The 27,712-nt window shown below is 40.0% G+C and overlaps 1 protein-coding gene across 1 annotated transcript in view; it reads right to left on the bottom strand.

The window, feature by feature from the left end:
- Positions 1–7,385: 7,385 nt before the first annotated feature.
- Positions 7,386–27,712, bottom strand: part of Prdm5 (PR/SET domain 5) — a 158,618-nt gene continuing 138,291 nt past the window's right edge. The window contains exons 14-15 of the mRNA XM_032906371.1: positions 16,970–17,074; positions 7,386–7,804 (exon numbers count right to left, since the gene is read on the bottom strand). Of these exons, the coding sequence (XP_032762262.1) occupies positions 7,640–7,804; positions 16,970–17,074 (270 nt within the window). The 3' untranslated portion in view covers positions 7,386–7,639. The remainder of the gene's footprint in view (positions 7,805–16,969; positions 17,075–27,712) is intronic.

Consider the following 27,712-nt stretch of genomic DNA (forward strand, 5'->3'; position numbering starts at 1 on the left):
CATACAAATGAGACTAGATGAGTCTGACAGAAAGACAGGAGCAATTCATCAGAGATTAAAAAGTGCCAAGCCCAGTTAGTCAGAAAAGATAACAGAAATAAGTCTTAATAGATGTTGTTTGTTAAAATACATTTCAGTTTTTCAGATAATAAAGAAAAAATATAGTAGTAAAATTAAAAAGTAAACTGTAGAAAATTAAAGTTTGAGGGAAGACTTATATAAGTATCTCTAGAGGTTAAATTTGTTTGTGGAATAATGGAATAATTCAAATATCTTTTGGGATCTGGGGTTCTTTTCATTTTCCTACAGCTTTGAAGGCAAATGGTTAGTGCTAGAATGTTCCAGATGTAATGAATTCTTACAAGAACAGTGACTTTTCTTATAAATTCTTGCATTAGCCAACAAGAATGTTAACAGTCTTACATTCATTTCCTATTATAAACACATGAATTACTGCCATTACTTTTTTTTAAATGTTAGTTTCTCACTCCCATGTCCTTGCCAATGTAGCACATACACAAGGGATACAAATTTAGGGCTGCTAAGAGTAAACATGCTTGCTACTAGACTGACATGTGTGCCTTGCCATCCCTATTATTCATGTTAGTCATAATTTAAAACTACTCTATTTTAATTATTTGTTTTATTTTTCGAGATTATAATATAATTGCATATTTTCTCTTTTTCTTTCTTCCTTGAAAACCCTCCTACATATGGTTTCTTTTTTAATAATTTTTGTTATATAGACATAGGCATGCACACACATATGTGTATTCCTAAATATACGATGCTCAGACTGTATAATGTTACGTGTATTAACCACTTGGTATTGAATAATAGATTTGTGTGATCTTTCCCAGGAAGACTATTTCTACTCTTTTCATTCCCTAATTGCCTGTTTCTTTGTGTAGGGTTGAGGCCTCCTGGACATTAACATATCCACTTTGGCATGCATGTTACCGTCCTTATTCAACTCATGTTTATATTGCTGATGGGTGTAGTAAGAATTTGGGTTTCATTAAAAACCTAGTTATGTCATGTGAATATGTTTTTGTTTTAATCCCAGGTGTCGAATAAGAGGCTTCTTACCAGCAGGTGATTATAATTTGCCTCCTTCCCTAGCAGGGCTGTGACTTTTGCTAGCTACAGGTGGTTTAATTCTGGGGACTATGGAGAGGGTAAGGTATAAATGGAAGAGCCCTGAGAGGGCCTGTGGAGGCTGCTGCTATCATGCAGATGCTGGTTCCTATTGTTATAGCTTCTCAATTGCAGATCTGAAGACCGCTTTGACATCAGACAGAAATGCAGCGTTTGGACTTTGTCCAGCTGGTTGGTTTCCTGTCTTGCTTCGGGGATTACAGAGTGATTGGATGAATCTCAGAAGAGACCTTGAACCTTGGACTTTTGACAATGTTGAGACTGCTATAGATATGGGGACTTTGGAAGTTGGACTAAATGTATTTTGCATTATGGTATGTTTAGTTATGACCCCCATAGACTCATGTTTGGACAAGCCTATGGGAGGCAGAAAGTGGAATGTGATGGTTTGTATATATGCTTGGCTCAGGGAGTGGCAATATTTGCAGGTATAACCTTGTTCCATATATGCAGTATCTTGTCATAGTCCTGCTTTGTCCATAATGGGCTGAACCTCTGAACCTGTATGTCAGCCCCAATTAAATGATGACTTTATAAAAGTTTCCTTGGTAATGGTGTCTGTGCACAGCAGTGAAACTCTAACTAAGATAGAAGTTAGTACCAGAAGTTGGGAGGTAAGAAGTTAGAGATAACTTGATGATGGATGAAGGTTGGATGTGCTGCAAGAAATTCAACTGCCCTAATTAACAGAAAGTAGTAAAAAGAGGCCTACATTCCTGTTTCCCTCTAACCTTCTTTTTTCCTACCTAGTATTGAGGGGCTTGAGGGTTTAGGATGGAAAAAGGGTTGGAAGGTGGAGATATATAAACCTAGTAAAATAGCCCCAAAATAGTGCCAACAGATGGGTATAGCTTCTGACATTCCCAGGAGACATAATCTCCACAAAGCTCCCAGGGTGACACAACTCTGAGTTTCACAACTCTGCAGTTTGATTGGATCTGGTTTTCTGTAACAGTCTCTATCTGTTGAAAACAAATGGTTGTTTGATGAGGGGTAAGGATGATACTGATATTTGGGTATAAGGACAAATATTTAGGATGTACTTCATGATTGTGCAGGTTTTGTAAAGTGGTAGCTGTATATTCTCCTCCAAGATCCATCGTTTCATTAGCCCTAGGTATTTGGCTAGGTCTCTATAGCCAGGCATAATTTTCTTTGTGTGAACAAGGCTTAAGTTCTATTACATAGTTGTTGGTTCCTGCCAAGTATGTGTGCCACTAGTGTACTCTTATGGGTATTATGCAATGCCAGTCATTGCTGTTATTCGTAGGCCCCTAGCTAGGTAATACTGTTAGTTGTTCCTTTTCTTGGGGCAGGGGGCTTGCCTGATGCCTTCTGGTACCATGAATGTTAGTCCCCAGGAAAGATGATTACATGGAAGTTCTAAATCAGGTCTCTGAGCCCTGATTCTGAAGTTCACCGTTTGTGAGAAATGGGTTCTGCTATATATCACGTCTCACTGGTTCTTAGTGATGTTCTTTTGTATGTGACATGACCCAGAGTGGGAAAGAACAGTGTTTCAAGTGCCTTGTCCGTGTGCCAAGAGACCAACATGGTTAGCTTTAGAGGTATTTTCTAGGCCTAAATATACTTGGTCAACACACTGCAGTAGCTTGTGGTCTAGCGGCAATCACAATCATATTTTCATCCAATATTTTAAAGTATTCACAATCAATTTTACTAAACGACTGCCGCGCCTGCAGCAGAGATAACCGAGCTCCGGGGCAGACATGATGCCTGAGTGGGAGCCGGTTCGAGGGTTCGCACCACACGTGGTTAAGCCCCCTGCTTGCGTGCGGCGGACTCCAAGAAGATGTGCACCTGGACTTGCCCCCTGCTGCAAACTTGGCTCTGGGCTGATGGGCATCTGGGTCATGGGAAAGATCATTGTCAGCACTTATTTCTTTACTCTTTTTTTGTTTAATTCTGAATATGATCTTGACAAGACAGAGACTTCCTCTAATAATAGGACAGAAGGTCCTGATCTATTTTTGCTTACTAATACCACAAGCTTTCCTACTTCCTCTTTACAGCAGACAGAGCCTCTGATGACAGGGACTCCAAGGTTGCAGATTATGTCTTCTCTTATAGATAAGGAAATCAAAGATTTAGCAAAGAATTATACTTATAAGGATAGTGATACTTTTTATTAGGGTGTTGGTAGAATTGTTGAAAATGATTCCTTGAGCTTTGGGTCGGCTATGAATATTTTACAGAGTATAGAAACAGGTGGTGGCAAACAGGTACTTACAGGGACCATATATTGTATCGACCAACGGATGCTCCATTACCATATACTGGAGAATATGATTTGAATTTTGATAGGTGGGTTACTAAGGATAGATATAGGGTCAGGTATTTGTCACTGCCTTGGTCAGAAAGATTGGCAAGAGCCCGTCCTCCTTGGTGTGTGCTCTCAGAAGAAGAGAAATGGGAGGTAAGGTCACAGATCATCAGATACTTTAGACAGGGATCAGACATGCAATATTATTGCCCCAAGCCTTGGATGTGCATATACAGGACTAGCGAAGATGGGATCAAAGGGTTAACTAGAGCGTTAGAACTAGGTGCACAGACCTGATGGCGTAAGATATGCTAGACTTGCGGTCCCCTGAAACTTCCTCCTTGGTGTGAAAAACGGAAAACTAGACTAGGCTGGCTGACTGCGGCTCGTCTGAAAATAAAAAAGCAAGCTGTACCTTTTTGCAGAAAAATCAAATATTCTTGGCCATGGTCCAAGATTGTTATGCAATGAAAATTGTGTATAAATGTCTGATGCTCTCTTAGTAAAGTTGCAACAGTTGACCACACTCTCTCTGTGTCTGTGTCTCTGTTCGCCATCCCGTCTCCGCTCCACGCGTGTCCTCAACAGGGGTCCCCCCGCGGATCCTTGGAACCTCCAAGATTGCCGACCGCGGCAAACGACTATCCTAGCTAAAGTAAGTTAAAACAAAATGCTTACAACAAGTCTGGGAGTGTTCATATATTTATTGGAAGTTTATAATAAAAATGCTTTCAGGGTTCTGTTATATACCTCTGCTTCATTTGCACACATACAAATAAACCTCAATATCGGTGGGAAGACTTTAGGGTTTCTGAGGTGCACACACACTTCAGTGTGTTTCCATGCCTGTGTTGAGTTTTCATTAGCAAGGAATACAATGTTATGTAATAGAAAAATAAAAAATTTCTGGTACCCATCCTCTCTTTGCAGATTTGTGAGTAGCAGGGCATGAAATCTAATCACTCTCAAAGAGTGATTCATTTCAGACAGACAGACAGATACTCCCCCCAACCCCCCACAAACACAGGTTGTATGAAGTAAGTTTTATGAAACTAGCATTTTTACTATTCTGGATAATCCCAAGAACGAATTACCAACGAACTCAGCTGTTGGTCAGGTCTAAAGAAAACAGCTTCTGTGCAGCTAACAACAGAAGCAACAGAAGGAACGAATGAAAGTGCAGTACAGGGCAGAAGAACAGAGAAAGGAATAAGCCAGTGGTTATGAAGTAAACTCAAGATATACAGCTGTTGTGAATGGTAAAACCAAAGGATGGTAAAAACAAAAGGATATTAGAAGTTCCCAAAGTCTTTTAAAGTCACTTAGTCCCTGGACTGACTGCAAAGGAACTGAGTTTTTGGTCCCTACCCAAGAAAGTTTCTGAGCCCAAACCTTTCACCTTGGCAAAGATGAGAAGAGCGCTACAAGCTGGAGCCCTATACTTCAGCTTCACTGTGCAACCCAGAGACTACGACTACTCACGACCATGTTTAATTTGTCCTTGAGCCTAAAGATTTCTCAATTTTATGCATAAACAATTTAAAAGTTACATTAAAAGTTACAGTATATAGGGACTAATATAGCTGAAACTGTTTATTCTAAGTATATGTGCTCTATCTGCATGACACCTGCAGGCCAGAAGAGGGCATCAGATCCCATTATAGATGGTTGTGAGCCACCGTGTGGCTGCTGGGAATTGAACTCAGGAACTTTAGAAAAGAGTGCTCTTACCCATTGAGTCATCTTTCCAGCAACTGGAACTCTATATAAGCAACTGTCTTTTAGATAAAAATGAAGTACATTTATAATCTTCTAAGATACTGCTTTGGTTCCAATCTTTTGATAAGTGAGGTTGGAGTTCTGGTAGCTTCCTTTACCCCATCTGCTAAAACCTTCCTAGTCTATCAGCCCACCCCAGGGTGAGCACAGCACCTCCTCTTTGACAGTCTACAGCAGCATGACAACACCCTAGCAGCCCTGTGAATTATGATCATGACTGTGAGATCGTACCAAACTGGTGCTTGGTCTCCTTCCCAGTTCCACACCTATACCATAATCAGGAGCAACATCTCATACAGGGAAGGGAGCATCCTAAGGACAAGCAGTCATTTTAAACCATCACACAGGTCTGACTGAGAGCTGCTCTTACTCATGTGATATTGAGCACGTTGGTCACATAGGAAATATGTCAGATCTAAGTGTATACTGTTGAAACAAACAACATAGTGAAAAACAAGACTAGACATTTCACAAAATATAGTCTCTATTTTCAGATAGGAAATAGTAGATAGCCATATCTAGTTAGTTTCCTTTTTTATTGGTCATTTTATTTATTTACATTTCAAATGTTATTCCCCTTCCGGGTTTCCCCTCTGCAAACCCTCTATCCCCTCCCCTTACTTCTATGAGGTTGCTCCTCCACCCCACTGACTCCCCACTCACTGCCCTAGCATTTCCTACGCTGGGGCACTGAGTCTCCAGAGGACCAGGGGCCTCCCATCCCATTGAAGCCAGATAAGGCGACTCTCAGCTAAATTATGATTCCAGGACACATCCAATCTCTGAATCTATGTTAATATGTTTTAAATCTTGAAAATGTATAGAATGTTTTCATCCTGTTCTTCTGTCTCCCAGAAGTACTGCTTACCTCCCCACCCCTTTTGAACTTAATATCATCATTTTAATTCTTTTTTTAAAAAATCGGTTTAGGTCCATCTGCTGAAGTATAGTTGACCCACCAGGATCACCCTTAAAGAGAAGTGATTATCCTTGCTTCTGAAGCCATCAACTGTTGGTAGTTCCTCAGCTAGGAGTGGAAGCTGAGGATCTCTTACCCCTGTATACTAGCACGTGCCTTGTTCTATCCTGTACCACAGCTGCAGGCAGTTCATAATTGTAGTGTTCCCATCATGCCCAGAAGGCCCTGTTTCAGCCTGGTTTTCCCAATGCCTGGCTCTTTAAAAGTCATCTTAGGTAGGTCTCAAGCACAGCATCTTCAAAGGCTTCAAATGTCTATAAAGAATCTTTGTGTTTCTTGTGATTCTAAACTAAGATTCCCAAGTTCTTGGGTAACTTTTCTCCCTAATGCCTCACCACCAAGTGACTTCCTTTTAATTAACTTGCCTCTCTTCAAAAACTGGTGCAGATCACACAGGTCCATGAACTGGGCTTCTTCCTATTTTTCTGTTTTGGGTCTCTCAGCTATTTTGATATCGTTATTTTATTATATCATCATGGCTTGCTCATTGTATCTGGCAGTAAATTTTGCTGAAACAAATTTAAAGCCTAATGACAAGACTTTTTTTCTGTATTCTGGATTACTGATTACATGGGATGATTGAGGATAATTCAAAAGTGTTACGAGAATCACATCAGTAAGACAAGACTCTGAGAACTGTTGACCTGCATTGAAACTCTCATACCAGGGCCATCTTCGCATAAATGATGTGATGACAGGTAATGACTTTCTATTTCTAGCTGTGTATGTTTACTATTGCTAATTTCTAGGAATGAACATTAAAACAAAGATCAGTGTGATAAAAATAAAATATAGCAGTTATTTTTATGTCCACTATATAAAGAATTTCCACAGCATGAATACAAGCATTGGAATGATTTGTGAAAACAGTGTGTTTTCGGAAATCTATAAAATGAGCAATTTTTAATAGAAACTTTAGTTCTCAAATATCTCTGTATTTTAAGGTAATTGTTAAATAGAATGAAATCCTTGTCTGTTTATCAAATATTTTCATGCTTGAGACTTTAAAAACACAGGTCTTACTAGTATCTGCACAGAAGTACCTGGGTGTCTTGATTTCTACTTGAATTAGTAAGAACCAGCTGCAATATCCAGTGTTTGCATGTGAGCACCGCACTCATGAATAATAACATAAAGGTCTAATGGATCAATCAATGTTAATGAACTTCATAAAACAAAGAGCCATAACTCTGTATTTAGTTTTTAATCAACCAGAACATTCTGTAAGCTACAAAGTATATATTTTTTTCTATTTGAATTTCTTTTTGGCAAAAGGAAGATTTTTTTTCTTTGCATCTACAGATTCCAAAGATAGGCAGATAAGCACTGTGAGACCAGTGCATTGTTTTTGCCTATTTCTGTTAAGCCAATCAGGTGAGAAGTATCTGGGATTCAGATTAGAAGCTCTTTCACATGGTTTGGTTCCTTGACAGCTACTCTTAGCTGTCAGCTACACCATGGATATTGTCCATGTGCACTTTGAGGTAGTCATTCCTTGTAAACTTCTTATGGCAGAAATGGCACTCTGCCATTGGGCGGTTGGGATTGTGAGTCATCTTGTGTCGGATGAGCATTTTCTTCAGGCTAAAAGCCAAGTCACATACCTAGAAAAGAAGCAGAAACTCCACATTTATGATGTCAAACCACTCTGTCATACACACAATATACATTATGATAATTCTGTCTATCAAGTATGGGATAGTGGGCTAAGGACAAATACTGCTCTAAGAATAAATGGAATTTCACACCCAAACAAAGAAGTTAATTGTAGTTCTCAAGCATCACTTGCATTTAATTGTGCGGCTTGCACCACCCTCAAGCACTCTTTCCTCTCTCCAGCTCTGGACTTAAACCCTGTCAGAGAAACAATTTCCTAGGAACATACCTTCCTGAGCATAATAAAGTATATTTACAGTTCATAACAACTCCTTAAGTGCTGTGATTTACAGCCTAGATGACATCTCTCCACAGGGCATAAATACACAAGACATATTTTACTGCGATGTTTTCAATTTAGTCCCACTTGAGATGTGACTGGCTATCAAGGCTTTAAGAGTTTAAAGCACTTGTGGTGTGACTGGTTAACAATGCTACAAGCATTACAACTCAAATTTATTACCCAGGATTCCATTTCCTTCTTTCTTGTTGTATAATGTTGTTTAACTAAGGCATATAAGCAGTTTATTTCACAGCCTGGCACCTTGTCTTAACATCTCCATCAAACAACCTGGTAATAAAAAGTATACAGTAGCAAGATGTAAGTAAGTCATAATAACTTAAGCCATAGAGGGAAGCCAAGTGAAATTCAAAGTTTGTGTGTGTGTGTGTGTGTGTGTGTGTGTGTGTGTGTGTGTGTGTACATTTTATAAAGTGTTTTTATTTGAAACTAATATCTACTTCAATAATATAGATTTAAAAAGCATAATAAGTACTGATCAAGGAGACACCACAGGAAGCTGGTGCTCTGAATGAGGCTTGTGAAGTGACTGTGGCAAATGAGAGCTGTGCTCTCTCCTTTATGGAGCAGAGAGAATTTACTGTCACAGCGGCAAGAAACTTAGAAAGGAATCAGACCTAAACATGGCTGGGAGTAGGCAGAGACTAAGGAGAGAGCTCCCACAAAGGAGGACTTGAGGCACAGCCATTGGAGGGCTGGCAAGATGTGCCTGCCAAGTGCTAGTCTCTGCTCAGTGTTCTCAAAGCAGCCTTAACTTTTCCTCCACAGTGTTCACTTTTAATGACTGATTTTTTTTTTAAATATATCTCTGTACTATCGTAAGGAGCTGAAATGCTCAGGTCATTAATTCATAAATATATATGAATTTACAAAAATGAAATGATGATAGATAATAGAAGAAAGAGGGGAAGAAAGATACGCATATCTACATATTTATATCTATCATTTCTCTGTCTATATCTATATATATTATGTGTATGTATAAGGGGCTCTTATGAGCAATATAAATACCTCAAAAACTTTGAATAATTCAAAGAAATTAAAGTGTGTTTTTATGGAATGTACATTCATGTGAAAGAAGTATCAAATTATTTTATATGTATGTGATGATTCTCATTTACATGTCCTATTTCTCTGCCCCCTCCTCTGAACCCAGTGTCAAAGGAGAGAGCTCACACCACTTGTAGTGTCCCTTTCAGGGGTGGAAACCTTCAGTTCTCTAGCCAATGTCACCCTGCACTCCGCTCTCCCTAGGATTTCTTACTCCCTATCAGCTCCAACCATGCTGTTTGCTCTCCTAAAATGCTCTTCTCCCCATAGCTGACTCCTCATCTTTTAAGCTTAAATAGATAAATAAACAGAGACACATAAACACAGATAATCCTTTCCTAACTATTCCTTCAGAGCTGCTTGGTTTTTGTACCTTGCCTTTTCAGTCTTCATCATAATGGTAATTAGGTATTTATCAGTGTTTATTTATTTAACATTATACGCCTTACATAATCTCTATAACAACAGAGGAGGTGTGACCTTGTTCCCTTGTCATTTTTGTGCCAAACATGGCTTTTATTATTGTTCAGATGCCCTCTTAGTGATTCCCGAACTTTGCTTGGTTCAGTTCCCACTCCTGTCTGTACCTCTGAGTAGATACCCCCATTTTCACAGGGATGTGCAGGTTAACCAGATTTCCAAACAATAGAAAGTAATTTCTAGAATTAAAGCCAGGCCATCTGCACTCAGTCTGTACCTCTTCCCCAGGGCAGATCCTGGTTTCAACTGGAGGCTTTCACTTTAAACTGAGATATGTGAACTGGCTCCTCTTTCTCCTCTTTGTTTTGCTCTTACCATTTTAAGGAACAAAAGTGACTTTGATAATGAAAATAACGTTTCCAGATATTCCGGCATTGTTGTGAAGGGAGGGGTACTAACTATAAGTCCATGTCCACAGTTTCCATGAGAAAATCCCAGCAATGGCAGCCAGAGAGGATGTTAAGGAAGCTGAGGAAGAGGCTGAAGTTGCTGGGAATGGCAGAGAGACCTAAGGATGTCTAGAGAATCCACACAGGACAGGAGACAGGAACCATCCAACATGCACGGTTCCGTGTGAGACTGAGCAGAGCACTAGATGTCCTTGGAGAGCACCTGATGTCACACTCCTGAAGTGGACTACAGAGCAGTGAAAAGATTTGCATTCATTAGCTTAAGTGTAGCCATTAAAGCTCTCCGCTGATGCTCCGGATGAATCAGCTCCACACCAGACCTTTAGAGTCACAGTGAAAACAAGGGAGAGTTCAAACTGCACAGCAGGGACACCTTTTCTTCTCTTCTGCCAAGGATTCCCAACCCTGTCCTGACTTAGTAGCAATTCAAATACCAAAAGTGGTAAAGCTTTATTTTTCAATATTATTCTAAGATAAAGGTTGATTGATTTTACTTTAGAATAAAGTGAAACAAGATGTTGACAATTAAGTACTTTCATAGTTGGGAATGGGAATTCTAGATAAATGTCAGTTAGAAATACTTAATGAGTGGAATCAAGCCTGGACTTAGTACCAAAATGACAAAGGATGTACTGTTTATTTCTGCAGTCCGGAGTCTAGGATAAATACTCTGGGTCATTAACTCTGTGTCAAGAAAGGCACAGCCATGAGCATACTCAATGGCTGCAAGAGACTGGGACAAGCATTAAGAAGAGGGGCCACAGACAGATGTAGAAGGAAGCACATGACAGTGATGGAGGAGAATTATCTCCAAGGGCAGGACAAGGCTGCAGGAACAAAATGAAAGCAGGGAACTGAGGATGTACAAACATTGTTTATGTTAAATAAGTTATAGCTGAGAGGTTATTATAAAAGAGACTTGAAAAGAAGTTGAACATTGGAAATGAACTCTGAGGATCTTAGGAATCCTAAAACAGAGTGGTAATATATCATGGAATGGGTCAGAGTAATCCTAAAACATGGTAATGTATCATGGAAAGGGTAGAAAGTTGCTGAAGCATTCTAACAGAGAGTAAGAGAAATAGCATTCAGTCAGCAACCAGATCAAAAGCTACTGTCAGAGAGGCCTGGTCCATGTTCCTTTCTCAGATAGATTTAAACATGGATTAAAGACAGTGGTTCACTCATTTAAGTATTCATTCTTAAAAATACTTATAGCATCCTTTTTATATGTGAGGTTTAGTTCTATGCTTGCAAATAGAGAAACCAATAATGAAAAAAACAAAACCAACCAACCCCCCCCAAAAAAAGAATTAAAAAAAAAAAACCCAAAAACAAAAATGAAAAAAACCCTCTCCTACTTTCATAGACCTGAAGTACATAAAAAAGTAAATGAAGGCAGTCAAGATGGCCCAGTGGATACATTGGCAAACCTAATAACCAGAGTTTTATCCCTAGGACCCAGATATTAGAAAGAGAGAAACAAGTCCCTTTAAATGTGCACACCTCCTGTAATGAACAAAGAAACAAACAATGAAATGCAATAAAACAAATAACTAAAGAAATATATACTATTTTGGGTAGATACAAGGAACATGGAGGAGACTATGACATGAGGGTTGGCAGATGATAAAAATACAAGAGGAAGTAATTTGAGCAGGACCTGAAGGGAGGAGAGGAGCAGGCCATGAGGATGATCCAAGGGTCAGGCAGGATGGAGCACAAGATCCCAGCACTTTGTGGCAGAGGCAAGAGAATTGCTCCAAAATACTGGAACAACCTGGGCTACAGAGGATTCTCTTGTCTCAAAACAACAAGAACTAGTCAACAGACAAATAAGAAAACTGAACAAAACAAAACAATACCTGAAGAGAAAGGTGTTCAAGTAGAGAAAGCAGCGGCTATGAGGACACACTGGTGAGCACAGTGAGCTATATAGCGTTGATCACACCAGAAAGGCCAGGGGGTGGAGGGACCATGAGCATGGCTGGTGGGGAGGAGAGCAAAGGTGCAGATCCTAGAGATTCTCTTTTAAATGAGATCATGGTGACTGAAGGATTTTATAGACAGTCAAGTGCAACTACTGGACATATAGATGACTCTGGGTGGCAAGTCTTAGCAGAGTATTAGCAGCAAAGATGAAAACAGAGAAATAAGCTCCTTCTGCATTCTAGAGACTAAAATGGTGGTTGGGCATGTATGGTGAGTCTGTAGTCACTAGAAAAGTGAACAGATTTGATATCTTATCAGATGATGGGTACAGGAGGAAGATGATAGTGGTATCAGGAGTCTAGAGACACACATACAAGTGTATAGACAGCTGAGGGGTCATATGGTGGCAACAGGAATCTAGAGAAGGCATTTAATCAAATCTACTACTACTACTACTACTACTACTACTACTACTACTACTACTACTACTAATAATAATAATAATAATAATAATGAAAGTCTAGGACTGAAGGATGAATTCTACCAAATATTCAGAGTTACAGTAATGTCTCTTTCCAGCAGGGAAAGGGACAATTTTAAATGTATTACCTGGAATTAGCATAGCCTTGTTACTAAAGTCAAATGAAGATATTAAAAACAAAGAAAAGTAGAAATCAACATTTATGGATTGAGATGCAAACACCCACAAACACGCACGTGTGTGCGCACATATGCTACACACAAATGAAACAATCACATTTAATGAAATTCTATTGAGTGGATTCTAAGCCATGACTAAGTAGGAGTTATTTCAAAATTGCAATGGTGGATCAAATAAGAAAAGAAACAGGGACATGTCACATTATTAGACCAAAGAAAAAGACAAATATGGTCAAATGGATATTGAAAAAGTACTTGATAAAATTCAGAACTGTTTGTTGGTTTGAAAACAAATGCCCCTTAGAAAACTTTATCAACATAACCAAATGTGTGTATTAAAAACTAACAATTAACATTGAAGTGAGGGTGAAGGTCTGAGAAACAATGGCTCTCTAACAGATATATGAAAAATCAATTCAAAATACAACCAAGACCTAAACATGGGCTGAAATGATACAATGTTAGAGAAACACAAAGAGACCTTGGAATGGGCAACAGATTTTATATATAACATCAAATCCTGATAAAGTATAAAGGAGACTTTACATCAAAATCCTCGTGCATAGGATGTTATCAGAAAGGCCTAAAAAATACTTACAAAATGAGGTAAAGTACTTGTATGCTACCCAATAACATCCACAATTTTATACAGAATTCTTTCAACTCAACAACAAAAAAACCCAAACACATAATTTTAAAATTGGCATTTGAGCAGACACTTCTCCCCAAGACAGAAAAATGGCCAACAATCACATAGACACTTAAGTTCATTAGAACTCTGAATAGAGAAAGTCAAAACCGAAGTGAGATACTTCACATTTAACAGGATGGCTATACTTCTGAAAAAGGAAAAACAGAATGAGGAAGAAATGTGTGCAAGGACGGGGGAAAAACAGAATCCTTATACAGTGCTGGCATGAGTATAACGTGGTTCAGCTCCAGTGGCTAAGTGGATACACAAACCATACTCAGCGGAGGCCCCATGCCCAGCCAGCAGTCGAAGGCTAACACAAAAGGAACTCAGTGATATTTTGGGAGACTTTTTGTGTCCTAATAATTTTTTCAGACATTTTTGTTACTTGACTTTTGCTTATATACTATGCTTTTCAATTTTGTGGGATTTTGTGTTTGTATGTGAGGTTTATATTTTTGTTTTTTAATTGGCTCCTTTGTTTTCGAAAGAGAGAGAAGGAAGGCATAGAATGAGGTGAGTAGGAAGGTGGGAAAGACCTGAGACACGACAGAGGGGAAACCTTGATTAGAATACTCTGTAGGAAAAAATATTTTCAATAAGGAGTAAACATGGAATTACTATACAACTCTGACGTTCTATCCCCATGAAATGAAAACAGGTACCCCAACAATTTTCTGTACGTCCATGCTTGCCACAGCCAATTAATAAAAACAAGAAAAGAGGAACAACAAGTAAGTTACCATCAGAGGACTGATTGATAAGCAGTTTTGATGCAGTAACACAATAGGGTATCATCTGTCACAGAAAGGCATAGCCTGCAGATGCATGCCACACTGAAACAGAAGTCAGTTATTGTATAAGGTCACTTATATGAAATATATGGGAAAAGAAATCTATGAAAATGAAAGCAGAGGAATGATTTTCAGGGCATAGAGGAGTTGGAAAACAACCTAACGAATTGTTTTTGTTATTGTTGTTGTTTTGGTTAAAGAAAAATACTTTGAAGTCAGATAAACATGATTTCACAACAAGGATAAAGTACTAAATGCCACCGAACTCTAAAAAATTATAAATGGCTAATTTTATGTTACGTAAACACTTCAGAGCAAGTCAGATGCTACAGCAGTACTTGCTGCAAAGCTTAATGACCTGAGCTTCATCCTCTGCACTGTCTCAGCCAGAATTCTCCGAAGAAACAGAACTGATAGAATGAACAAATACATATGTGTTTGTATATGTACATGTATATATGTTTATGTTATATATCTACGCTTATGCAAATATGTTATATGCATCTAAATGTATGCACAGACAAACACACACACACACACACACACACACACACACACACACACACACACACACACACACAGAGATTTATTAGAGTAGCTTAGTCCAAGAGTGGCTGTCCCCCCATGGAAAGGCCAAGATTGCCCCTATCTCAGCAGATGTCATTTGGTGTGAGAGTTAAGGGAAGTCCTGGAGAGCTGCCAGTTTTCTAGTTTTCAGTCTAGATTGGAATCCTGAAGAAGTAGGTTCTAGTACAGGTAAGGAAATGCTTCAGCTGCACGAAAGTTAACTTGTCAGCAAGAGTGCAGGCAAGCAGGCAAAAGCAAAAAGCTTCCTTCTTCCATGTCCCTTCACGTGAGCTGCCATGAGAAGGGGTGGCCCAGATTTAGGGTGAGTCTTTCCACCTCAAATAATCTAATGAAGAAACATCCCTCACAGGTGTCCCAGGCTGCTTTGATTTTAGTTCATTTTAGATATAATCAAGATCAGCCATCACAGAACTCACATTCTGGAAGGTCAGAACGTATTCCCACAGGTTGCCTTCTAACCTCTACACCTACACCATGACTCACAGGTGTCTACACATGTAAACTAATGCACAGAATACGTATATAAATCTTGCAATTTTTAGAAACATCTCAAAATATCATCATGTCAGAGGGGGATACACTGGACATCTGAATTGATGAGAGAGGGTGTGGCCTTCAGTTGCTATTGGGAATGGGAATTTAGAGGAAGCGATGGATTTGGAGTTCTGTAGCTAGCTAGGGACAGAGAAGACAAAGGAGTAGGTTAAGTTTAAGTAGTAGGTCAGGGGGACATAATTTTGGAGCAGTGATGGCCTCTGAGCCAATAAGCAGGGAAATTTAGGAGGCACTTAAAATGTGGATGATAACTGGAGAGTTTTGAAATTTTAGGAGTGAATGAGATAGACACAGAAAGAAAAGAAAACAGACTACTAAATTATAGCTTACAAAGTAACTCCATAGATCAGTTCATCCAGGGAAATGCTCAACAAAACTATTCTGGGCATGTCAGAGGTAGGTTGAGTTATGATGGAAGCCAAGTGCCCATATTCAACCGAGTGAGTACTTCAGGCCTGGAACAGTTATTTGTGTAGTTGTACAATCAAGTCACTTCAATTGCTTCTGTCTCTATAAAAGAATCAAACCAACTGAAATTCCTAAGCTAGCCCCAGCTCAGGACCGTGTTCTGTGTGCATGCACTTATTTCATTCCAGGTGGGATTTCCTACAATGTACTGGAGAGGAAGGTATTTTATGAGTAAGGATATTCTGCTGCTTTAGCCTGCTTGATGCTTCATAGGACAGAGCATCCTGTGTTTGTGAATCTTCTTTCACAGGGACTCCTTTACCACGTTTCAGGCTGATGGATTATGTTCTTAAGTAAACTCGGCACATACAATGAATTTGTTGTACTGGGCTATTTCATACATCACAACTTTAATGTTTCTTCTTATAGTAAATTCCACTGATAATCTTTTTTAATATATATAAATATATTTTGTTTTTTATTTGTTGTACAAACATGCATATATATGTACATATATATATATATATTCATATATACACATGTCCGTGTGCATGTCCGTGTGGTGCATGCATGTGTGTATGTGAAGAACAAGCATCCTGGTGCCTTCTCTAACATTTGGGTTGATCCACTGACATAACCCATAACCATTGGTGATGAAATCATTTCCCTCCATTAATGCTCTTATTAAAATTTACCAAGAGTAGTAGTACTTTACCCTTTCAAAAATAGTATAAACAGCAATGTCATCTTATTTCAGTTCAATTTAAATATCCTAGATAGAAGATGTCCTAAGTAGCATGGTTTAACCTAAAGGAATTTATATGCATATTCTGAAAACTCAGTTTCTACTTAACATCTATGATTTGCTAAATATAGTTTTATATTCTAATTTTAAAAAGAACTCCTGGCACACATACATTATATTTTAGTCATATTCATCCTATTGGTTCAGCTGTCACTAACTTGTCAAAGACTTGGGCCTAACTGAATTGCCTCAAACTCTCCCAAATTTACACCCTGGAAGAACAGCTCCATGGAATTAGATACTGGAAGATATCCTGAAGGAAATCACAATTTATTTGCTGCTAGGAAACCATAATGAATAGAATATGAATGCAAAGAGTGTGCAACCCAGAGATGGGGCAGCACAAGGCACTGACAGACACACAAATCACACGCATGTGCAGCAAGACATCCCAGCGCTTACCACAGAATACCAGGGAAGAACAAAGAACCCAACTCACGTCACACTGAAAAGGCTTCTCTCCTGTGTGCGTCCTCTTGTGCTCATCGAGGCCCCGCTTCTGGCTGAAGGCCTTGCTGCACTCTGAGCACTGGTAGGGCTTCTCCTGTAGGCAAAGGGAAGAGAGCACCAAGAAGTTCAGAGACCTAGTGGCCGGGTGCCGAGCCTCCACGGAAAGGTGACTGCTGATTGGCTGGGTGCCGAGCCTCCACGGAGAGGTGACTGCTGAGGTGGAAGATGCCTTCCTCCAGATGTGCAGTGTGCTGCAGCAAATGCGAAGGGTGAGATGAGCAGTTTCAACACCTCATAAGAAATACCAATGACCACCATTTCTGGACACTGTAATATACTAGCTGAAAGTGACTAACTAGAGCGAGACAGAGCCTGTCCTCTGCAAATACCTTGGGTGCTGTGATCCAGCTTTAATTATTTCTTTTAGCTTATAATAACCAGGTAATTTTACGATGGCATTTTGGGTATTGTCACCAAAGAAAGCTGAGAACCCCTCAGCTAAATGATGCAATTATAGACTCCAGATTGAATATTTCAGAACCAAAATTTCAATGCAGATTTGAAGATAAATTTTAAAAAACAGAATTCACCTTTAATTGATATATTTTTAACCTTGGTTACCATTTTTTTTTCTTGGTATAGAGTTCTTTTTATTGAATATAAAAAAAAAATTTTTAATTGAGACTTTTCTTGTTTTTCTCCTATAGGTTCTTAAGTATGCATCTGAAAAGGGAGAAAGTGCCCAGAATTCCTAGTCACCAAATGCTCCCCTTGAAAAGAATTCCAATCTATTGAAGAGTAGGAACAGCAGGAGAGCACATACTGGAGAATTCCTGATCTAGCAAGTAGTCCCAGAGAACCAGAGCCAGTACCCTTCATCCACTAACTTCTCATTACTCCTAACCAGCCTCATTGCAAAGCATCAGCCCTCACTAGTCAAGCACAGGTAGACAAGTGTCCTGGATGAATGCTGCAGGGGACCACAGATGATGGTAGAGGATGTGTGTTCCACCCTGTACGCTGAGAACTGTGAAGTCTTCATTGTCTCTGGAACATAGTCCTCCCCTTCCTGTGCAGCAAGAATCCACACACAGGACCAAGGGTAAAAGGGAATATTAATTTTTCTCTCTAATTCACTTCCCCTTAGGTTCACTGAGGACCAGAGTGGTTAAGACAGTCACACAGAGGCTGTCAACAAGGAACCATATTATAGTAAAAAGTTAGGAAGTCATAGACACTTAAACCTCTGCAGAGTTAATAGACGTGAGGCTGAGTGATCTCTTACCTTCTGCAGGATACATGTGAAGTGATTGACAGGCACACGTGGCTGAAATACGTAAGCATGTTCCGATACCATTTGCTATGATTTGGAATAAGTCCTCCATAAGGGTCCAGGTGTGAAAGGTTATGTCCCCATTGGTGGCACTACTTGGGGGCAGTGGTAACTGGTAGAAGAAAATTAGGTCACTGGGGGGGGTATTCCTTGAGTAAACTGTAGGGCTCTGCTTTCTTTCTTCTTCCTTTCTGCTTCCCTAGCTCCCTTCACCATGAGGTGAACACCTGATTGCACCACGGGCTCCATGTGACAGGATCAGAAGCACAGCAGGGTCGAGTGACTAAAAGCTCTAATACTGTCAGTCAAAATGAACCTTTTCTCTTGTAAGCTGATTATCTCAGACGTTTGTTACAGTAACAGCAATACTGTTGTGCTTGTGAACACCCTGTCACTTTTAGATAAGAACTCATCCACAGTCATTGGTCTCATAATAATCTCACTCTTTTTCTTCAATTGTCCACTTCAAGAACCTTGACTATGAGATCACAATTTGGTGCTACAGAGTATTATGGGAGTTGATTCTAATGTTCTCATGGAGGAATATGTAGAATGAATAACACACTCAGACTCATTAGCTGGATTTAACTAGACATTAATTAACATTAAATGATTAGGTTCTTGATTTATGCTGTTTCTGAATGATTACCCAGTCTAATTGAGAAATAGCTGGTCCTTTGTGACCTGGGAATCAATACTAACTGGAGGCAATCTATTTATCAATTAAACTCTGCAATCTGTGAATGGCAGAATTAATTAGCCATCTAATTAGTCTACTCCAATCAAAGCACCATTTGGCAGAGCTCATTCAGAAGATGGCTTTATAGAGCTTTGTGCCTAGTACCTTGCTTACAGACAGCACAACACCAGCTGTGAGTCCTTGATGCCCTTCTATACAAAGGAGCAGCAATTTAATATGTAAAGATTTTTAAACAACTATCAATGTCATTTAGGAAGCCAGTGGCAAAACAGTTATGTATTGATAAACCTTGTTGCAAATTTCTATGAGAAAGAAGTGCTCTCTCTCTCTCTCTCTCTCTCTCTCTCTCTCTCTCTCTCTCTCTCTCTCACACACACACACACACACACACACACACACACACAAAGGTATGTTAGGACATTAAAATTATCTTTTGCTTCAAATTAATTTCATTTAATTTTCTTTTCTAGATTATAGCATTTTATTTTTATTAATTCTTTCCCTGTCTAGAGCTTAAGAAAACGATGAATTTTCCTGGATGATCATGTCTTATTACTTCTGGGGGAGTCTGATTATCTTCATGTACGAATTGTTGCTTGGGTGTAGGCACACATGTGTGCAGATCTTCCCTGATCGTGCCGTACCTTATTTACTCAGGAAGGGTCCACTGTTGGTGTGGAGTTCACAGCTTCAGGCTAGTCTTGCCCAGTCTTCTCTTCCCAAGTGCTAAGATTGTAAACTGGCTGCTAGACTGCTTGATTTTTTATGTGGCTGCTGGGGACTCAAACTGATCCTTACATGTGCACATCAAATGAGTTATATACTGAGTCATCTCCCAGCCCCGATCCTTATTTCTAAATTTAAAAGCTCATCTTAAATACTGGCTGGGTAGAGTGGTGCACAGCTGTAATTCCAGCACATGAGAGCCAGAAGCAGGAGGACCAGGGTCAAGATCATTCTCAGCTATAATGAAAATTGGAGGCCAACTTGAACTGCATGAGACTATGTGAAGATAAAATGAAGTAAATTAACAAATAGTCAAATAAACAAAAAAATGTAAAGTGACACAAAATTGCCATGCCAATTCTGCAGGCTAGTGAGGTGGCTCAGTGGGTAAAAGGACTTGCCCGCCATTAAGCCGACAACCTGTTTTGTCCCCAGAACACATTTCCACAATGACCTCCACATGTGTTCACATATACACATGCTCAAGCATGCACGCACACACATACACACACACACACACACACACACACACACACACACACACACAAATATCAACTGAAAATTCCTGTACCATGAACTTGATGCAGATTTCTTAAACATGAAACTTCTATATACACAGAAAATTTACAATTCCCCATTTTTTTTCCAGCAGAATGGACATTTCTTAACCTTGAAGACAAACCATGGGGTACAGAAAAGTAGGACCTTGTAAACTGAAGTGCTGGGTTACACTTTTAAAGGATCTGGAGCAAATTTGACCTTCTAGTTTCATCTGCAAGATGTTATATTGATATCCATGGTGAAATACAGAGTTTACAGTGTGTAGACCACAATGCAACCAGGTTGATTCCTTCTACATAGACCACAGCAAGGCCTTTCTGCCAGTCTTTCTACATAGAGCTCAGAGAAGCCTGAACCTCTCACATTGGTTTAGGGAAGGCTTCCTCAATCTGGGAACTATTGAAATAGAAGGCCAGGTGATCTTGGAGTGAAGAGACTGTACTCAGTATCCACTAGATGTCAGCAGCATACCCATCCCAGCAAACCCTGGACACTGGCTCACATCTTAGGAGGAGAGAGAGCAAAGATTCTACAGTATGCTTTTTGTGCTATGTATATTGAAAGGTGGCAGTTGTTGTCTAGTGTAGATTGTTGCAGAGTGCTGCTTTATAAAATACAATAAAAATTCAATCACTGGAGAAATTATGTGCCTGAACATCATCACAATGCCAACATGATGTGACGTAACACTTGTCAGCACATCTTTAGCTTCTGAACCACACTAGAGAATTGCTTCCTCTAGAATAAAACCGCCTTTGCTGATAGCATGCCTATGACTCAACGTTATCATTATCTAGGAAAACAAATGATCCCTCTACTAGAATATACCCAAAGCCTTGAATTTCATACTGCTGGAAGAGTAAATAAGGCAAAACTACTTGTGTGATGTGACCAAGGACACATGGGGGTTCAAGACTTGATTCTCTCTGTTTCTATAAGTCAAAATTTCCTTATAAAAATTAAAAGACCTAAAATACTATGCTTATGTTACTATAAACAACACACCACCCCTTTTTCGAAGGCCATGTCCTTTTTTATTGAGGAAAACCATTTTTGGATATCAAGTGGATGGACTTTAAAACATCAAGCTATGCTAGGTCTTTAGAGATGATTCTGTGCTCTACTGAGGGCTTGTTGTCAGCCACAGAAATCTCAGCCTGGTAGGCAGTTGATTTCCAACACCTAAGCCCGCATGTCCAGGGTGAAATGTGTGGAGCCTATAGTGTGCAGACATGTAGCCAGGTTGATGTTTTCCACCTGGACCACAGTAAGACGTGTCTGTCTACCAGTTCTTCTGCAGGGGGGTCTGAGGTGGCTGGAGCAAGATCAGTATGTGTGTCTCCCATGGCACCTCAACCATAGCTTTTTCATGACCTGTAATATCCTTGACCACTGACTACAGGCCAGCCCTGACCAGTGCTCTTAGCATGGCAGACTCCAACTCCAGTTTCTATAGACTGTGTGGCCAAAAGATTACTACTGTGTTCTGTAAAATATCAAGTCTGTGCAGAATCAGAGCTACAGCTTAGAGGAGAATTTGCGACTGTGGTCCTTCCAGTTTCTATTACACACAGCTAATGGGGCAGATCTATAGCCCATAGGACAGCTGGCCATATATCTAACAGCTCTGCTTAATGGCCCCATTTGTGAGGGCACATGTATTACCAGCTGCACCCAATCAATGTGTTCTGAGCCTCCCTCTAACAAGCAGCCCTGCCGAGCAAGCTCTCACAGATGTTTACAGCTTCTTTGGGTTTTTACTCACCATCTTATTTTTTATAGCCAGTGTGGTCTTTCAACATATGACAAAACACACCCTTGGACTAGTAAACAAAGCACCTAAAAATTACAACTCATAGGGAAGCCTTTGAAAGCTAGGAGAATATTTAAAGCAGGTTTCTACACAGCATGTCTGTAATTGCTTCTGCATTGTAGCTAATGGAAAACATACATCTTATAAACCAGGAGAATGAACTGCACAATCCACATATAGGAAACTAAGAATAAGCACAGTGGGTGGAATCAAATTTTTATCTAAAAGTGTTCTAGGAGACACCTGATCCCTTCCTAACTCACTCCTTCGTGAGGTCCGTGCAGTGATTTGTAAAGTGAGTGGGTAGGCAGGAAGTCCGTGCACTGAGGCTGTACAGGACCATATCAGGGATAAAACAGGGAAGGGCCATCCAAACCCCTTCAAAATGAGCTTTGCTGGAGCTACACGCATGACTTCAGTCAGTCACTGGAGCAGCAAGATGACCAGGAGCAGGGTAAACACTCCCCTCATTCTGTCCTGATTGTACACCACAGCATTTCACCCGGCCTGATCACCCAGGTTGCCTGGGAATCTTTTTAACAACTGCAGATGCCTGGAGCCCACTCCCAGAAAGCCCCATTCACTGAATTGAACATGGCCGGGCACTGGTGTTTTAAGAGTTCCCAAGGTGATGTCAAGTGCAACCACAGGGGAGAACCTGCGATCTGGTCCGTGTCTCTCTAAGATGGGCCTCCTGAGCAGCTAACTGCAGCAGCAGTGATGGCCAGGCCTGTGTGCTCCTCCTGCTCTTACACTTCTCTCCCACTGCACTGCTGCTGTCCCTTTGGGCTGACTGCTTAATGCTAGCTGGCAAGGGGGTAGAAACACTTAAATATCTCTTTCCATTAGTCTGTTAAGCAATGCTGGTAATTTTCTATGTTACCCTCACTTTACAGATGAAGAAGTGGTTTAAAAATATGCCGAAGGTCACACTGTCAGGCAGGGGGAACAGAATGCATATGATCCAGTTTGCGACCCAAGAGCACTCTACAACCATGACTGCTGTCTGTTTACGAAGTTCCTTCCCTTCTTCTGTCCCTGTGAGCAGAGCCCAGTTCTGTTAAATGTTCACTCCAAAATCGACTGTACTACTCTGAAGGAGGAGGATGGTCCCCAGCTCAGTGAAGGCAGCTGGTTCAGGCTAAGCCTCAGCCCATACCTGTTTAGAAGTTGGAATGAACAGAAGATCGCCAAAAATGCTGACTCCTGTAGCCCACTCCCAAAGAGAGGAGGTTTCAGACTGGGGTTGTGTGCCTGACTTTGGCACTTTTAAGGGACATTTGATGATTGTGATTAGTAGATATGTTTGGGAAAGGCTGAACAAGATGGCACTGGCAGTGCTGTTGCAGGTGAGGCTTTACGTGGGAGCATGAGAAGTGACAGTGTTCTGAGTGTGAGGAGATAGTGGACAACAAATCACGAACACTCCCGTAAATTTGAGGAGCATTGTATCAACGCAGAAATGACAGAAAGTAGAATCCAGCACGGTCACCAACTCTAATAGTTAGGAGTCATATCCAGCTAGTACCCAGTGAAATGAACTAATTCATTCTCCCTGCTTCCAAAACTAACAAGCACAGGTCTGACATGTGATGAAGGCAAGGGAATCCGCTTCTCCATAAAACCGTACAGTTTATTCAGAGGTCGGTAGGAGAAAGAGATTATGTAAATACAAATCCTTACAAGAGGAATACCTAATCCTAAAGAAATAACATACTATTCTGATTTCTCCGTTCTGAAAATAATATGAGCATAGCACAAAGTTGCTATTGCACATGTGGCTAATTCATCCATGACCAGCAGGGTATTCGAAGCAGCCAAGTTCATGTCAACGGGTAAAACGAAGCCATCAGCAGTGGGCAAAAGTCAGAGGAAGTCATATCAATGTAAACTATATCTAGAGTCAACACCCTACACAGATGGCCAGGAGTTAGCAAAAATGCATCTCTTTCAAGTTCAGAAAATTCTGGGGAGAAAAAAAAACCCAACTAGCAGGTCTGTTTGTACAGGTGAGGATTCAGACCTGACTTGGTAGAGATCTTACTAGATTTGAATAACTCAACGTCATAAAATGCTTTGACAAAAAACCATAAAAGACTTAAAAAAGAGAAATAAGATTATTGCAATAAGTGGAGATGTTTTCATATATCATCTGAAAATAATTAACATTTTTAAAGTCCGAGAGCAACTTTATAACAATTTAAATTCAGAAAATTAATGAGTTGCTTCTTACTATGTTTACCCAACACTTTTTTTTAAATTGTAAGTAAATTTGAGCTCACTGGTGTTTCATAAATGGGGATTTGTAGAAATTTTCCACCACATCTAAAGATACTACACAAAACTCACCAAGCGGGTGTGTGTTTCACTTCTAATTTTGGTTCTGGAAAATTAAAGACTAGCACTTTCTCCCAACCTGCTTTACGTGGTCTCTGTCCCCTTATGAGGCACTCAACAATGCGTTTCAGGAACTACCACGGGTGTGACCAACTCTGTGTCCAGGACTAGCCTGCATCTGACCCTGACAGTCCTATATTCAAGGAAGTTCATTTTTCAGTAAAACAAAAGAGTCATCATTATATAGCAAGACAATGTCCAGATAATCTTTGAATTCCCCTAAGTTGGGAATGATGGGCTGAAGACACTTAGATGGGACTTAGTCTAGGGACTGTAGGCATCGTCCCTGTAGTTTCATTCAGCTGCCTCTTGGAAGGACTCCATTCTAGATAGGAAGAATTTGGTTAACAAAACCCCTCCAATGCCTCAATCCTTCATCCCATCTGAATACAGTTACAGTGTGTAACCTAAATGACAGAAGGAACTTAGTCATCTAGGATCAGCACTCAGGAGATATTTACTGAGTTAGCTCTTTCCCCAAAGGATGGAGATGAAGCTTCACAGTCCAACTGACATGGATCCCAGTGCTGGAAGCACAGGAAAGAAACAGAAAAAGTGAAGAGTCAATCACTGACTTGGGTGGACAAAATGCATTTCCTTAGCAGTGGATGCTTCTGGGTTTTTTTGTTTGTTTGTTTGTTTAAGGAAGAACATTTGACAGAGAGAATATTTATGAACTCTTTAGTCTGTTAGAAATTGCCTAACTCTTTCAGAATGTGTTAGATGAAAGACTGGTTTAACCCAATGTGTTTACTTTTAGTAAGATAAAAAGGCACAGAAAATTCCATGGAATGGCACCTTAAATTTGAACCATTCTTTTATACACAGATATGCTGCTTTAGCTCTCAGTGTTTGTTGCTTGATTTAATGATACTGTCTCTGCATGGGGAATAATAACACGTAAGAAAAGCTTCCAGCTCACCACCCCCATCTCCTGGTCACTGTCCCTCTCTTTTGTTTTGTTTCCTTTGTTTTTCAAGACAGTGTTTCTCTGCATAGCCTAGTTGTCCTGGAACTCACTCTTTAGAACACATTGCCTTTGAACTTAGAGACCTCTGGCTCCCAGGGGCTGGGGTTAAAGCCATGTATCACCACCACCCAGTCCCTCTCTCTTCATTACTGCAGTATGAATTGTTTTACTAGCAGCCAGGTATTCTCAAGGCAAGTTATCATAAACAACAAACTCAGCAGAAGATCCAGTTAATAGAATTCTGATTTTGTACAGAGAAAGAAGCTAGAGTGAGGCTCGCTCAGGAACTCAGAACTAATTCAATGAGCCTGTTTCTTGTCTCTCAAGATATTATACACCACCATCCTCCAAAACAGGTTATCATATCTACAGGTACCAAAAGTGAACTATGAGGGTAATCAGCAGACCCCTGAGACTTGAAATTCAGTATTACATGAAAAGGAACATTTAGCATTCAGGAACCTCAACATAAGACAGAGGTTGAGGGCTCAGTCATGTCTAGTCAATGTCCCCACTAAGATAGAATTGAATATTTAAAAAGTCATATATTACCTGCTGATAAATTGCCTTGCATGTTAAAGACTGTTTCTATGTGGAATGTCATGTTCTTGGCATTGACATGATCTCTGCTTACATGTCTAAAAACACAATGGTTAGACCCTTTAGTTTGTTGCCTCAACAAAGCCAAATATGCACAATAGGTACAATGCAGCAAAGTATTAAACTAGATTTCCACTGTCATGGCCAGTCAAGTGTATTCATTCACTAAAGGGAGGCAGCAGCAGGAACTGGGCATCACAGAAAGGTGAGGGAGCACACGTACTTATGCCCATAAATACATGGATACAGATATGATGTGTAGCAATAGCAAAGTTGTAGCTCCAAGAAACTAATTCAATGCAACAGAGAGTGGTTTTGGATTCACTGCTAAAACATGCAGACTGTTGTGTATTAATATGTAGGGTAGTCAGGGACTTGGGCCATGTTGAGGGTCACAGGCTACAGGGGTGAGTATGGACAATGGTAAATCTCAAGGCAATCCTGATGTTTAAGGAGCTTCTTAGAAGTAGGCATTTATGAGCAAAGGAGAAAAGAATCACTAAGGAGTATCTGACTTGGTGACAACTAGTCCTTGAATGAATGACTTAAGTCACTAGCAGTTTGCCCTATGCTCAGCCACTGATCCAGGGGCAAATGATTTCAGATCTGATTACTAATCTCCAGAGTGCTCCCAGCCATCGTACTCCATACTTTATGGTTTCCAGAACAGCAAATCTAAAACCAGTAATCTATTCATCTGTTATAGTCCATCATCAAGGACACAAGCAATCAGTTCCATCATAATCACTGTAAATCCTAATTCCATAAAAAGTCCTTAGAAAAACAATGCGTCTGTCTGATATGACTTTAAAATATAAATAAATAACATTTGGTGATGAAGATGTGTTTGGAAATTTGTCCTCAATTCTGGTTCCTATTATTTCCATTTGCAACCTTGAACATGAACTGATATAAGAAATTAAATTATACATGAATACATTATTGACTCCACATACATTTAAAAATATCAAATCTTCATGATATAAAAAAGCCTTCTTGGCTTCTTCAAGTGAATGCTCCCTTGTACTCATTCTCTCCTGTCTGTCCCTCCCCTTTCGGTGTGTGTGTGTGTGTGTGTGTGTGTGCGCGCGCGCGCGCACGAGGGTATGCACAAGGATGTATGCATGCATTTTTGAGACAGTACCTTCACTATAGTTCAGGCTAACATGGAATTCACTATGTAAGCCAAGCTGGCCTTGAACTAGCAGCAGTCCTTCTGTCTTAACATCCTGGGTGCTGGGATTACAGATGCAATTGTACGGTGTAAATTCTCATCCATTTGCCAATCAGGCAACATCTTCCCTAGTGTTCCACTAGCTTTGCCTTGGATGTCTCTATGAGACTTTTATATCTATATTTGAGCATTCTCTAGAGAGGGACTGAGGTCACATGAACACATGAGATCTGAACTTCATATTTCCTATTAGGGAGACCTGGCATATAGGACAGTTATATAGTATACTTAATTTGCCTGGGAATTCTTACATGTATGATTGTAAAAGGATTTCTATAATTGAGAACAGAATTGGCTAGACAGACACTTTTCTGAGCTCATATTTATATACTCCGCAGACCCCAAGCCTGCACAGAAATGTTTGAATCCAGGGCCACAGCAGGAAACAGTTTCCTTGG

This window comes from Rattus rattus, chromosome 6 (genome assembly GCF_011064425.1).
Source record: "Rattus rattus isolate New Zealand chromosome 6, Rrattus_CSIRO_v1, whole genome shotgun sequence".
Taxonomy (NCBI): Eukaryota; Metazoa; Chordata; class Mammalia; order Rodentia; family Muridae; genus Rattus; species Rattus rattus.